The sequence below is a fragment of the Centroberyx gerrardi genome, chromosome 4, assembly GCF_048128805.1.
Source record: "Centroberyx gerrardi isolate f3 chromosome 4, fCenGer3.hap1.cur.20231027, whole genome shotgun sequence".
In the NCBI taxonomy this organism is placed as follows: Eukaryota; Metazoa; Chordata; class Actinopteri; order Beryciformes; family Berycidae; genus Centroberyx; species Centroberyx gerrardi.
In genome coordinates, this window is record NC_136000.1 from 28037085 (window position 1) to 28049358 (window position 12274).

Sequence of the window (12274 nt, forward strand, 5' to 3'; positions counted from 1 at the left end):
GAATACCGCAGTCGCCCGTATTTTCAATATCGATCAGCAAGTTTTGTCCCCCTTTTTTATCACCGTTCGTTCGGAGAACCGTGTGTCAAGAGGGACCCTTGCTTTAACTTCTCACTGTTTTAACTCCATTTGCCATGTGATGGTTCGAGGGAGTAGCACTTGGTCAGTTTTCGCGATCACGTTGTATGACTGTGGTCGTGGAGAATATCTACATCCTCTTGTATAGAGTTGTGGAAGACAAACAATGGAGTGGCAAATTCAGGGTTTTCTTGAAGCTTGCCTCTCAGTTTTGATGTCAGGGATTCAGACTGCTGGGTCATACCAATGGTTTGCTAATCAAACAGGGCATTGCACACCTATTAACATCAGCATTAACTCCACTTTGAGAGCAAATCCTAATTTGAGTCCCCGCAGGCCACAACAGTCCATTATTTGAATAATTCATTCAGGAAAATGTGTCAGTTTTAAAAGTCGCGGATCGTGGCTCATGGAACTCTCATTTGGATTTGGCACTTGAACTGTTTTGGGTTTTTTTTTCTTTCTCTTCCCCGAGGCTTTTATAGGCCTAAATGAGATTAATACGCAGTTCTTACGGTTATTTAACAGTTTCTTCTAACTGTCTGTTTTGCCTGCTCAAACATGATGTATTTTTTTTGACTTGTGTTTATGCACTGTTGTTTCCATGAAGTAGACATGTTACCAATCTGCTGTTTACTACCGTGACCTCCTGGGTGTTTCTGTTTCGATCGGCCTGTGCGTTCACCGGCCGCCTCGGAGTAGGAGTGCTGATCTGAGCGTTGCCTTTCTAGGCTTCTTGTTTCCCAAAAGTATCGTGGCTCAAAGACTGGGGAAACTGCACAGATCATAAGGAACACTGACCAACAGGACGAGGGCAGATTTTTAGACTCTTCTAAAGTTGTTTTGATGTTGAAATGGTTAAGTGGGTGCGGTGTTCCTATATCTGTAGTGTTGGTTTAGATGTTTTGTACCTGTGGTCCCTTGCTCGGTCACTCTCTATCGTCACTCCTACTCGTGGGGAGCGTGATAAGTCCAGGCCGCTGTCTGTCTTCAGTTTCCAAAGGGAGGGAAAGGAGTTCTCGCCACAGTCATTGTCAATGTATAACTCCAAAACAATAAATCAATGGGTGCCTTTTGTTTGTAAACCAAAAAGAAGGAATAAACAATGTTAAATCCTCTTTCTGATTGGGACGCTTGTTTTCTCTTCCTCTCCATACTGTAGTTACAGCAGAACGATCATTACCACCTCGGGACGACGGACACCAGGAGCCGGCTTTGTGATTGACAGCCAAGCGAATTAACCATTAGCTCGTCTATCTATCCAGCTGACCTGTTTCCCGTGGCGCATAACAGATCCGCGCCCTCCACTTTACACACCGCGTCAGGGAGCGAGATTAAAGTGGAGGCTATTGAACAGCTCCATTAAGATTTAACGCTGCCATTCAGGATTACGCCCCACTCTGTGAATGGAAGGATTGGGCTGCCCTCTTTTTTGTGTGGCTCCATTTTCATTTTCTAGAAAAGACTGGAAGGGCAGCGTTTCTATTAACGCTCCTGGAGGATTATGAGTGTCCTGCCATGGGGGCGATGTCAGCTCCTGCATAGCTATGGCATTTCACATTTGGAGCTGAGCAATGTCTAATAGACTGCTGGATTGAGGTTTCGGCATAAAAATGTATGTTGATATTGCATAAAAGCCCCCAGGTAAGATGTCATTGTGGCTTTAGTCAATGCCCGTTACTGTGCAAACCCACATGTGGATACTGGTAACATCACAACTGTTACCAGTACATAAATACTGTTTTCTCTGATCTGTTGCCCTCAGTTGACCCTTGTTGCAGAGCAACCTGACCCTGGAGATCCTGTCTGGGTATTGTTGCACATTAGAGGGGTTTTATTTTACACACTGCAGTCTAGGACAATGGTCATCAACTTGAATTTTTGAAAATTGTCATCACCCGAAACTACTTGTAGGCTATTGATTGAAATCCCCATGGGGAAATTGGGTTGTTGCAGCAGCAAATAGTAACATGATACAGCAAAGGAAAAATAGAATATAAACAGGAATATAGCCAATTGGGCTTGTATAAATGGAAATTCATCACTAAAACATGTTTAGAGTGTATGAATGAAACGTATGGGGAAAACTATGGATTACAACATTATTAGTGTTCAAAATAACAGCAGTAGAGCTGACAGACAAATGATGAATGAATGCTGTATATGTACAATATGAAAATGCACCAAAAATAATATATATGAAGTATGAAGGTGGTGTAAATATACCAATATTATATTTATTCAATGTATAACAATGAAAAGGATATGGGAATATGAGAAAAGTAAATTTACAAGAAATCTACATGATGTGCAGACTTTGCGTGACCTAAGCCTAAAGGATTGTTTTTATTGGTCTCAGTAGCGGATCTACTGGCGGAGCTTGGATGGAACGGATACTTGCAGAAGTGGCCACAAGCAACACACGCTATTGCCAATCCAATGCTAGTAAAACCAACTTGGAACACAATTTTAACCAATTTTATTTATAAGTTTTGCATTTCAGTGCCTCAAGTAATCAGATGTTTTCAAATCAGCCAGTACACCATGATTCCCTGTTTTTTGGAACCATTATCATGGACTGGATGGGTCGGGATTGCCAAGTGTTAAAGCCTTATTTCTGATTGGTAGAGCTGACTACAGACTCTTTAGAATAAAACCCTTCCAGACTACCTACACACAGCCTTGAATGTAAACAAACAGAACAAATTCAGACTAGACTGATTCTGTCGTGGGAAGCCGTGTCATTTGAACGCCTGTCTGGGCGGTAACTTTTATTCCCCTCTTGGCTTTTTTATGAAATGAACTGCATTTCGGCATCCTCCCAGCTTCACATAAACTGCCTTTTAACCAATGACACATGGTGATAAAGTGCATCTATCGCTGCCAGCTTTACATAAAGAATTCATGAACATTAAATGCCTTCTTAACTCTCCGTTGCTCTGCCAGACACAAACGCTCTGACACCGTTTAGGCCAGACTCCAACAGATTTGCTTATGTTGTCTATGTGATACTTTTGCAGCTACTTGCGCAGCATTTTCTAAACGCAGACGAGGGAATGCACAATAGGCGATACTTGAATGGATGGTCTCTTGACAGCTGGCCTCTCTTTGTCTCTCCTCCTCGTGTTTCCATTCAGTGTGTGGGCCCATAGAGATATAACACTAGAGGGGACATTACGTCATAGACTGGGATAACTGTCCGCCATCTTACCTGGGTACAGTTTACCAGCAACTACAACAGCTGTCTATGGGAAGCAACCACTGTTGTGTTATATCTCTATGTGTGGGCCCGTCAGATGCCGAACGCGGTCCTATACGCTGGTGGGAAACCCTTGGTGTGTCGCGCTTCGCTCCGCAACACCTGGCAACGGCCGCCTGGCAACCGCAGCCCCGGCAACCGTGCCAAGCGCTGAGTCACAACTGTGCGTGCCCAGTGGGGCCCGGGGCATCGGGCAGCATAAACAGGAACAAGGGGCTTATGGGGCTTAGGGTGGTTACCACGAGAGCAGAAACACACACACAAACACATTATGCATCTCTTTTAATGAATGTTCACGTTCTCTATTAGCACTTAAAGTAATAAACCAGGTCATTTTCATATAGCCACCCTACAGAAACTCAACCTGCATCAACAGAAAATCCAAGGAGAAAGACGTCACAGTCCTGGACACTGTTTAATTGACAGCTGATCTCCATCTTCCCTTAACTCCCACCAAAGAAAGATACATATTTGCAGGAGCTTATCTATTTTTCAGGTTTCAAAAGTACAGCATGAACTGTCTGTGCTCCTGTTCTTGGCCATTTGTCTAAGTTATTTCTGTACTGTTCTGAATCATCAAGGCCGCATGTGTGCGGCAACTCCCTCCATCCAGTATCAATGTGCCTCTCATTCTGTTGACTAGAACATTCACACCACCGCTGCTGCACACACAGCTGCTCTCTGGTAAGTCAAAATGACTCTAGCTTTTAGTTCACCAGCTTCAAAGGCAGATCAAGGAAAATATGAATTAGTACTTGACTAACATGCTGACTGATCAGTAGTTGGGAGTCATGCAAGAATGTAAAATATGAATAGTTCTAATTGTCTCTAATTGTCCACCAATAACTCTCTCCAGAAGCTCTTAACAATATCCGTCCCTGCTTTGGGTCCACATGTCTGACTCACGCTGTGCTCTTTCACAAACACAGGGCGGTTTGTTGTCTTCCTGTATCCCGTCTTATAAAGCTTTGCCTCAAAGGTCAAGTTGGCCATCTCAGAATGTCTCATATTCTCTCTGGCTTTTCACAATCAGACAGTACTTAGTGTAAACCAAAGCCAAAACATCTAATGAAATCCTCTTCTGGAGTGGAAACCTAATTTTCTCGACTTATCCTCAGGCTTTAGATGTCGACCCACAGGCAGAGAAGCGATCGTTCATCCAAAATTTAGATTGAGTCTTTCCATGATTTAATTTCTCTCCTTTTCTTCTCCCTTGTCTTCTCTATCTCCCTCTTCTTTGTCGACACTTTTATGGGTCGTCTCACTCTTTCTCCTCTTTGGATGCTTTACTAGCAGTTTTACAGCAGCTGGGCTGTTTATGTCTCTGTCTTGGCAGCGGAAGAATGCCCCAAACTTCCCATATTTGACCTTGAGAGTGCAAAGGCGAGAAATACTGAAAAGATTGCTGCAGTCAAATGGGTGTTTTGTTTTGTTGTGTTTATGCATAATCACGGTCGGTCAGTATTCCTTGACTGTCACTTGTTGTGGAAAGTTCAGCCGGTCACCAGTTCTGGAGGCAGTGTGACGTTTTGAACTCCCGCTGCTGTGTTTTACTGGCTTGTTAATGAGTGGCCCCTCACACACACACACACACACACACACACACACACACACCAGGGTCTATAAACCATTTTGTCTCCCTGGTAGGACCCAGTCTTGATGTGTGTGTTAGTGATGAAGGCCACTGCTGTTCTGCTCTCTCTCTGTTTTTGGATAAACACTGGAGTCCATGCTGCTCAAACAGGTGAGTGATGGAATGGATACCAAGCAGGCAGATGACACACAATACACACAATCTAAAATGCATTCATATGACTTGATGATTTATGTTACATATGATTTTCATGGCTCCATGGACAACATCTAACATGCATCATGCTTCATCCTTTCATCCTCCCAATCAGGTTCAAAGTGTGGAGTTCCTCAGGCGAGGAGCCCGATGGATCACACTCTGAGGGTGGTAGGAGGGACCGAGGCCGCGTATGGATCACACCCATGGCTGGTCAGTGATCTGCCCTCAAAATCCTGGCTTCTTTAAAGTGGTAATCTGCGACATCTCTCATTGCTGTGGTGTTTCTGCACTGCTCTTCCCAGAGATCACCTGTCAATCAAACAGTGTGTCCAGTACTGTGACGTCTTTCTCCTTGGATTCTCTGTTGATGCAGTTTGAGTTTCTCTGTTCAGCCACGGTGGCTATCACTGCTCATGATAACTACCCAGTTCTTCTTCTAGTTATTCCAAACAAACCGCTGTTGCTGCTGCAGGAATCGTAAAATGCATCACAAAGTAACAATGTTGTAATGAACCTGGCATAGCAAGAGACTCCATTTCTCATTTGTGTGTAGTGGAGGGTAAACCCGTCCACTGTATCAAACTGATACAAGTTATATGAGGACAGTGTCTTTTTAACTTTGAGTAAAACATCAATCAATGCTTTTCTGGTAGAAATGTACCCTCCTTTTTATGTACCACTACATCACTGCAGCTGGGCTAACAGTTGGTAAAACTCCCAAGTGATTGAATATCAGGAGTACAACTACTCCATACATTCTACTCCAGAGACAGAGAGCACAAATCAATTCCATCCACAGAGAGGCTTACATCTATCTGTATCAGTTTCCAGTTGTTGTGTAAATGTTGAATGTCTGTCATGGCAGCATTCTGTGTGCTCAGGTTTCTCTGCAGAACAAGGGATCTCATTTCTGTGGAGGGGCGATCCTGACTGACCGCTGGATCATGACCGCTGCACACTGCTTTGCATCGATGTCAAAGTAGGGTTCTTACCTATTGTCTCAGAGTATTGTCTATATTGTCTACTGTTGTCTGTTATCCCTTTTGATTTGACAATGAAGACCGCTTTCTCTTGCTTGGTATCCAATAAACTAAATCCTACGTCTCTCCTCTGTCTAGAGAGTTTCTCAGTGGTGTGAGAGTGGTGGTGGGAGAGTTTGATCGGAGGGTACGAGATGAAGAGGAGCAGGCCTTCCTCATCAAGACCGTCTCGGTCCACGAGAAGTACCAGCGCACTTTGCCCATGAGCTACGACATTGCCCTGCTGGAGCTGGATCAACGCATTCTACTGGGCAGGTTTCCTTTCTGATGATTAGTTAGACTTCGATCAGTGTTTTATATCCTATGATTACAGTTTAGATTTACAGCATTGTGGATTGGTGGTGGCGGCATGTGACTGGTGATTCCCCTCTGATTTTAAACCTTAGAAAATCCTAGCAATTTAGGTAAATGAAAAAGCACACTTTACTCCAAAAACCACTGGCACTGAAGCTCCCTTAAGCAAGGTGCCAAAAACTGTTTGTCTTACTTTCCTGATTAAGTGTAATAAAATACCACTACATCATTATTACCAATAATAATACTCCAAAATGTGTACTCCATTTGCCCTCATCTTACTTTGCTAAAAGCCTCTGATTGACTGTGATTGTCTACAGGAGCCAGTGTCCAGCCAATATGTCTGCCTCTGCCCAGTGAGAATTTCCCGCCTAAAACCAGATGCATTGTGGGTGGATGGGGCAGGATGAAGGAAAGTAAGGGGTTTTATCATTAATGTTATACAAATGCTGCTCTGTCATACAACTCCTGTTGTATGACAGTTAGCTAACTGGCAAACTTGAATGGCAAGGAAGGAACTCTGGCGAAAATAAAAATACAAAAATATAAATGACTTCTCTTTTTTTATTCGGTTTGAACTTGGAAAGCCAGCAGGCTAACTAACTTACCTGGATAGCTATAGGATAGTATGGCTAGTTTGAACTTGGAAGGACAGTTAGGCTAACTTGCTAGCTTCCTCCTCTTTTACTCCTCTACTTCTACTGCCAGAAAAACTGTGCTTCTTTCGCTTTGCCCATTGAGGTTTAATTCAACCAATTTGAATTTTACTCAGTTCTCTGTCCTATTCATTCTTAGGGGGTCGTGTTCCTGCGGTACTGAGAGAGGTCCAGTTGGACTTGGTGGAGCCAGCCAGGTGTAAATATGTCCTCCAGACGATCAAAACCTCCCTTCTGAACCAGGGACCAGACCAGCCTCGGCCGCCCATGACTGTACTGTGTGCCGGACCAGAGAGAGGAGGGAAAGATGCCTGTCAGGTAGATGAGGAAATACTGTCTGCAAGAATCACAATTTTAATCTCCAATAAACCAATTCATATGCAACGAGATTACTTCTGGGTTCTTCAAAATTTGCATAAACTACTGTGATGTCTACAGCAATGTATACAGCTAAATCTTACACACATACTCACTTTTATAATAAATAATGGTGTAAAAGCAGTGCTATGTAATACTATGCTATGTTTGCTAACAATGCATTTGTTAGCTAGCGAGTCAAGTAGCCTAACATTACTGTACTCTCCCTAGAAGATATGCTGGCAGCTGATCAAGCAGAGAGTGGAGATCACATCCAAATAAACTGATCATTAATATGTTGCTGCGAATGCACCGTGGGACTGTACAGGCTTTTAAAGCACTGCACTTGCTTTTAAAATTGTTTTGATCCAGTCCATTTACCAGCAGCGCCTGTTCTCCGTCTCTCTCAGTAATACACAGTCAACACATTATTTGCATCAATGACTGGAAACACAGGGCTTGAGGTTGAACGCGGGGATTTCTTTCACTTTGTGCTTTTAATCATCCCCTCCTCATCCCTCCACCCCTCCCTCCCTCTCCGCAGGGCGACTCGGGGGGTCCTCTGGTGTGTCCGGCGGGGCGGGGGGGCGGGCGCTGGGTGGCGGTGGGCGTGACGTCCTGGGGGAAGGGATGTGGTCGGAGCTGGGCGAACAACAGCAGCCGCCCCCCCTCCAGGAGAGGCTCACCGGGGATTTTCACTGATATCAGGCTGCTGCTGCCCTGGATCAAGAGCAAACTGAGAGAGGGTAAGGTGTCAGGCCAAATTATTCTGAGTTCCATTATAGTAAAATGAGTCAAAAGGGTAAGACTGGTTGTACTGGTTGTTGCCCAGTACAACCACAGTCTTCTATTGGTAGACACTGAGCAGCTCTACTGGAGCAGTTGGGGGTTCAGTGTTTTGCTCAAGGGCGACTCAGCAGTAGTTCTTGAAGGAGGGCAGAGTGTTATTCATTCACTTCCCAGCTAGTCCTGGGATTTGCGACTGGTGACCTTCCAGTCATAAGTCCGCCACTCTAGCCTCTAGGCTACTGTCGACCCCTTATGAGTGAATTAAAATCATTATGATCATAATGTGATATAAATGCAGACAATGTGCAATACTCTCTGGGGCATCTGTATGGCTAAAAAAACAAATGCTTTAGAATGCAGGGAAATAAGAATAGTGCATATATGCTATACAACATAATGCGCTAATGGGGCCTCACAGTCTGCTTCAAGTAAATTGGAACTGAAGAGTCATAACAATCAGAGGTTTGGATATTAAGGGCAATCATTATATAAGTAGGCTACTGTTATTATACCATATTACTATACTATAAACAGTATTGCAAATGCTATTAAAAATAACTTGCCTTGATGAAACTCAGAGGAAATAAGTCTTATCAATAAATTGATTATATTACTATACTATATTACTATACTACTATACTACTATAATATATACTTCTGTAATCCACCTAGGTTTTTACCATGAAAATACATGCTTGAGTGTCACAGTCCTACCAGGAGGTGTTTAGGTACTGTGTATTGGTATAATACTGATAATATTGTTTGTATAGTATTAATAAAGATACTTATTATTTTTCTTATTCTCGATTTTATCTTTCTATATATGCTTCAGCCTATGGGCAGCAGGAGGGGAGGACTCTGTCGAGTGAGTTGTTTTCATCTTGTCAGAGCAATTCATATTCATCTATTTTTCATAATGTGTACATGCTTCTTTGATGTGTACAGTAATGTGTGTGTGTGTGTTTCAGGACTGTGCAGCGTGAGCGATGGGCCTGTGACTGACAGCGAGGGCGTCATCAGAAACCCCGCCCTCCCAGGTCATCGCTATGACAACAATGAGTGAGTGACAGTTTAGAGGAGGTGAACCTAGCTGTGCTGAACTTTAGAAACTAGCATGAGCAGTGATAGCCACCATGGCTGAACAGACAAAGAAAAGAGCATTTGATCAAAATGCACTTCTTGATTCAATAATTAATAATTCAAACAAAACAATTTATTGACCAGTATGATGTAATATTCCATTTTAAAGCTCTTAGTGCAAAGATCTATAATCTATGAAGAGCAAATATCTCCCACAATGTTCCTGCTTTTCCATGTTGGGTCACAGTTGCATGAATGTAGAGCAGCGCTTTGCTGAAAAAGCTCAACTAAACTACCTCTCTCTCTCTCTCTCTCTCTCTCTCTCTCTCTCTCTCTCTCTCTCTCTCTCTCTCTCTCTCTCTCTCTCTCTCTCTCTCTCTCTCAGGCTGTGTTCGTGGGTTATCTCTGTTCCTGCAGGTTATGGTATTCTGCTGGAGTTTGATCATTTTGATTTGGAGAATGACTCGCACTGTCTGTACGATCGACTCACTGTCTCAGTAGGGGCCCACAGGCCTGTTGGTGAGTTTAGACCATAGACTTTTAAGAATAGGGTCTAGACACACATACACACACACACCACAAGAGTTTTAGTTCTACATGTCTTGGAGGCAGTAGCTCTAGAGGAAGAAATAATCTCATTGGTTAAGTTAAACCTCAGTGGGCGGAAGCCAAATGGCAAAGCAGGAACTCTCGTGAAAATATAATAAAAACATAAATGGCAATGACTTCTTTTCCATGGCATTCATGATGTTGGAAGGTCAGCAGTTAGCTAACTAGCTTACCTAGATAACTATAGGACATGGCTAGTTTGAATTTGGAAGGTCAGCTAGGCTAACTAGATAACCTAGATAAGTTAGTATGGCTAGACTGCATTTTTTCAGTTAGTAACAAGAACGCTACGCTTCATAATATTAGCTTCCTCCTTTCTTATCTCTTGCCTTTTTCACTGGGCTTCAGTCTAATGTTACTTAGCCAGAAAAACTGAGAGATTATTTCTGCCTCCAGAGCAGCTCTGCCTCCCAGAAATGTTTGTAGAACTAAAACTCCAATCTGCCAAGAAAACATTCACCCAAATGCACATAAATACATATAAGCAGACACAAACACCTACATGTGCGCATACACTTTATCTTTCTTCGTCTTTCTTTGTCTTTCTTTATCTTTCTCTCCCTCTCTTTCTCTTTCAGGGATATTCTGTGGAAGTGTCCTTCCCGGCCCGCTGTTTCTGAATAATTCCCAGAGTGCAACGCTTCTCTTCTCCTCTGACATTAGCGGAGCGGGAAGTGGGTTTGTTGTCAGGCATCGAGCTGTCCAGGGACATCCTGGTCCCGGTGGGGAAAACACACACACACACACACACACTCATTCATATACAGGCCATACTAAAAATACGTTCACTCATCATGGTACTGTATAAGGTGCTTTGATTAAAAGTGTTCACCAACTGGCTTATATTGTGCATATATATACTGTATATACACACACACACAAACAGTTTCAGTCTCTGTTGACTACTGTGTCTGCTCTCCCATAGCAACCTGGGAGTAGAGCAGGCAGACGTCTCATGACACAATAATGAGCTGCACGAGACACACACACACACACACACACACCGAGTGAGGAGCTGTAGAGAGGATGAACCCTGCTGTTAATAATGTGCCTTTTGTTTCTGGAATTCAGTGTGCAGATGAATGTGTATTTGTGTTGCACTGGGCTATCCTCCAATGTGTGTGTGTGTGGGAGTGTGTGTATTTGCCTGTGTGTGTGTGTGTGTCTCTGTGTGTGTGTGTGTGTGTCCATCAGGGTGTGGGACAGTGGTTCTGGTTGGGGATCAGAATGGTGTCCATAGCCCAAATTACCCACAATCCTACAGAAATGACTCTATCTGCCACTGGGTCATCTATGCTCCACAGGCCCATGTTGTTAAGGTGACACACACGCACACACACACACACACACACACACACACACATAAACGTCACCTCCACCAATCTGGCACTGCAAGCAGGTTTAAAACAAATGCTAAGAATTATGAGGAAATACAACTTGAGCCAGGTCTGGTATTTAGTGACAGGCTGGTTATTGTGTTGTGTTTCTACTCCCAGCTAGACTTTGTTGATTTTGACCTGGAGGAGTCAGATGGGTGTCTGTATGATTCCCTCTCTGTCCTGGGAGACGTGGAGGGAACAGAGGAGCTAGGTAAGATGCTAAGAAACTAGATCGAAAATCACTTCATCCACTACATTTTACATACTTGTTCACATATGGATCATCAGTAGAAATAGGCACAGGTGAAATTGTGTAATAACATAATGATGTGGTGTGAAATGCGATGTTACCTCTCTGTATTTCTCTCACTCTTTTTCTGTCTGTCTCTCTGTCTATCGTCTCGGTTCTGTTTGCTCAGTTCTGTTTCACTGACACAAGTGAACTCACACTTTTTCACTTGTTTTAGGAAGAAAGAGGGGAAATGAAGACTTAAGACTTGAGAATAGTTTCCACCCCAGCACTTGTCACTCATCTCGATGAGCTGTCTGATGAACTCTATAGCCACACCCAGCTCACTGCTGGCCACACCCACAGCAAATGTTATATGCCCCAAAACATCATTGAAAAGCCAATTTCAGGCAAACGGGATTTAGGCATGAACACACAGGGTCACAGACTGATCATGTTAAATATATCCTATGTATCTATTGTTATTTTAAAGTGAAAATAGTTGCATATTGCAGCTTTAAGAGGGACATTTTTCCCATGTTTTCCCTAGTGGTGCTGTGTGGTCGCAGTGTGCCTCCTCCTGTCCTGTCCTATGACAGTGTCATGGTGCTTCAGTTCACTTCAGACAGCACCATCACACACAGAGGCTTCAACGCCACACTAGCCTTCATCAGCCATGCAGGTATGTGCAGAGAGAGACATAGTAGGTGAA

At 43.4% G+C, this 12274-nt stretch overlaps 2 protein-coding genes across 2 annotated transcripts in view; both read left to right on the plus strand.

Annotated features, from left to right (window-relative positions):
* far1 (fatty acyl CoA reductase 1) overlaps nt 1-2077 on the plus strand; it is a 28270-nt gene extending 26193 nt beyond the window's left edge. The window contains exon 14 of the transcript XR_013504342.1: nt 1241-2077. The gene's annotated coding sequence lies outside the window, so the exon portion shown is untranslated. The remainder of the gene's footprint in view (nt 1-1240) is intronic.
* Nucleotides 2078-3374: 1297 nt separating this feature from the next.
* The window catches only part of LOC139923947 (ovochymase-2), a 17058-nt gene continuing 8158 nt past the window's right edge, over nt 3375-12274 (plus strand). Inside the window, exons 1-13 of the mRNA XM_078283284.1 lie at nt 3375-3477; nt 5242-5339; nt 6011-6108; nt 6248-6420; nt 6784-6879; nt 7259-7437; nt 8021-8234; nt 9234-9324; nt 9731-9864; nt 10533-10676; nt 11149-11273; nt 11451-11544; nt 12113-12244. Of these exons, the coding sequence (XP_078139410.1) occupies nt 3375-3477; nt 5242-5339; nt 6011-6108; nt 6248-6420; nt 6784-6879; nt 7259-7437; nt 8021-8234; nt 9234-9324; nt 9731-9864; nt 10533-10676; nt 11149-11273; nt 11451-11544; nt 12113-12244 (1681 nt within the window). The remainder of the gene's footprint in view (nt 3478-5241; nt 5340-6010; nt 6109-6247; nt 6421-6783; nt 6880-7258; nt 7438-8020; nt 8235-9233; nt 9325-9730; nt 9865-10532; nt 10677-11148; nt 11274-11450; nt 11545-12112; nt 12245-12274) is intronic.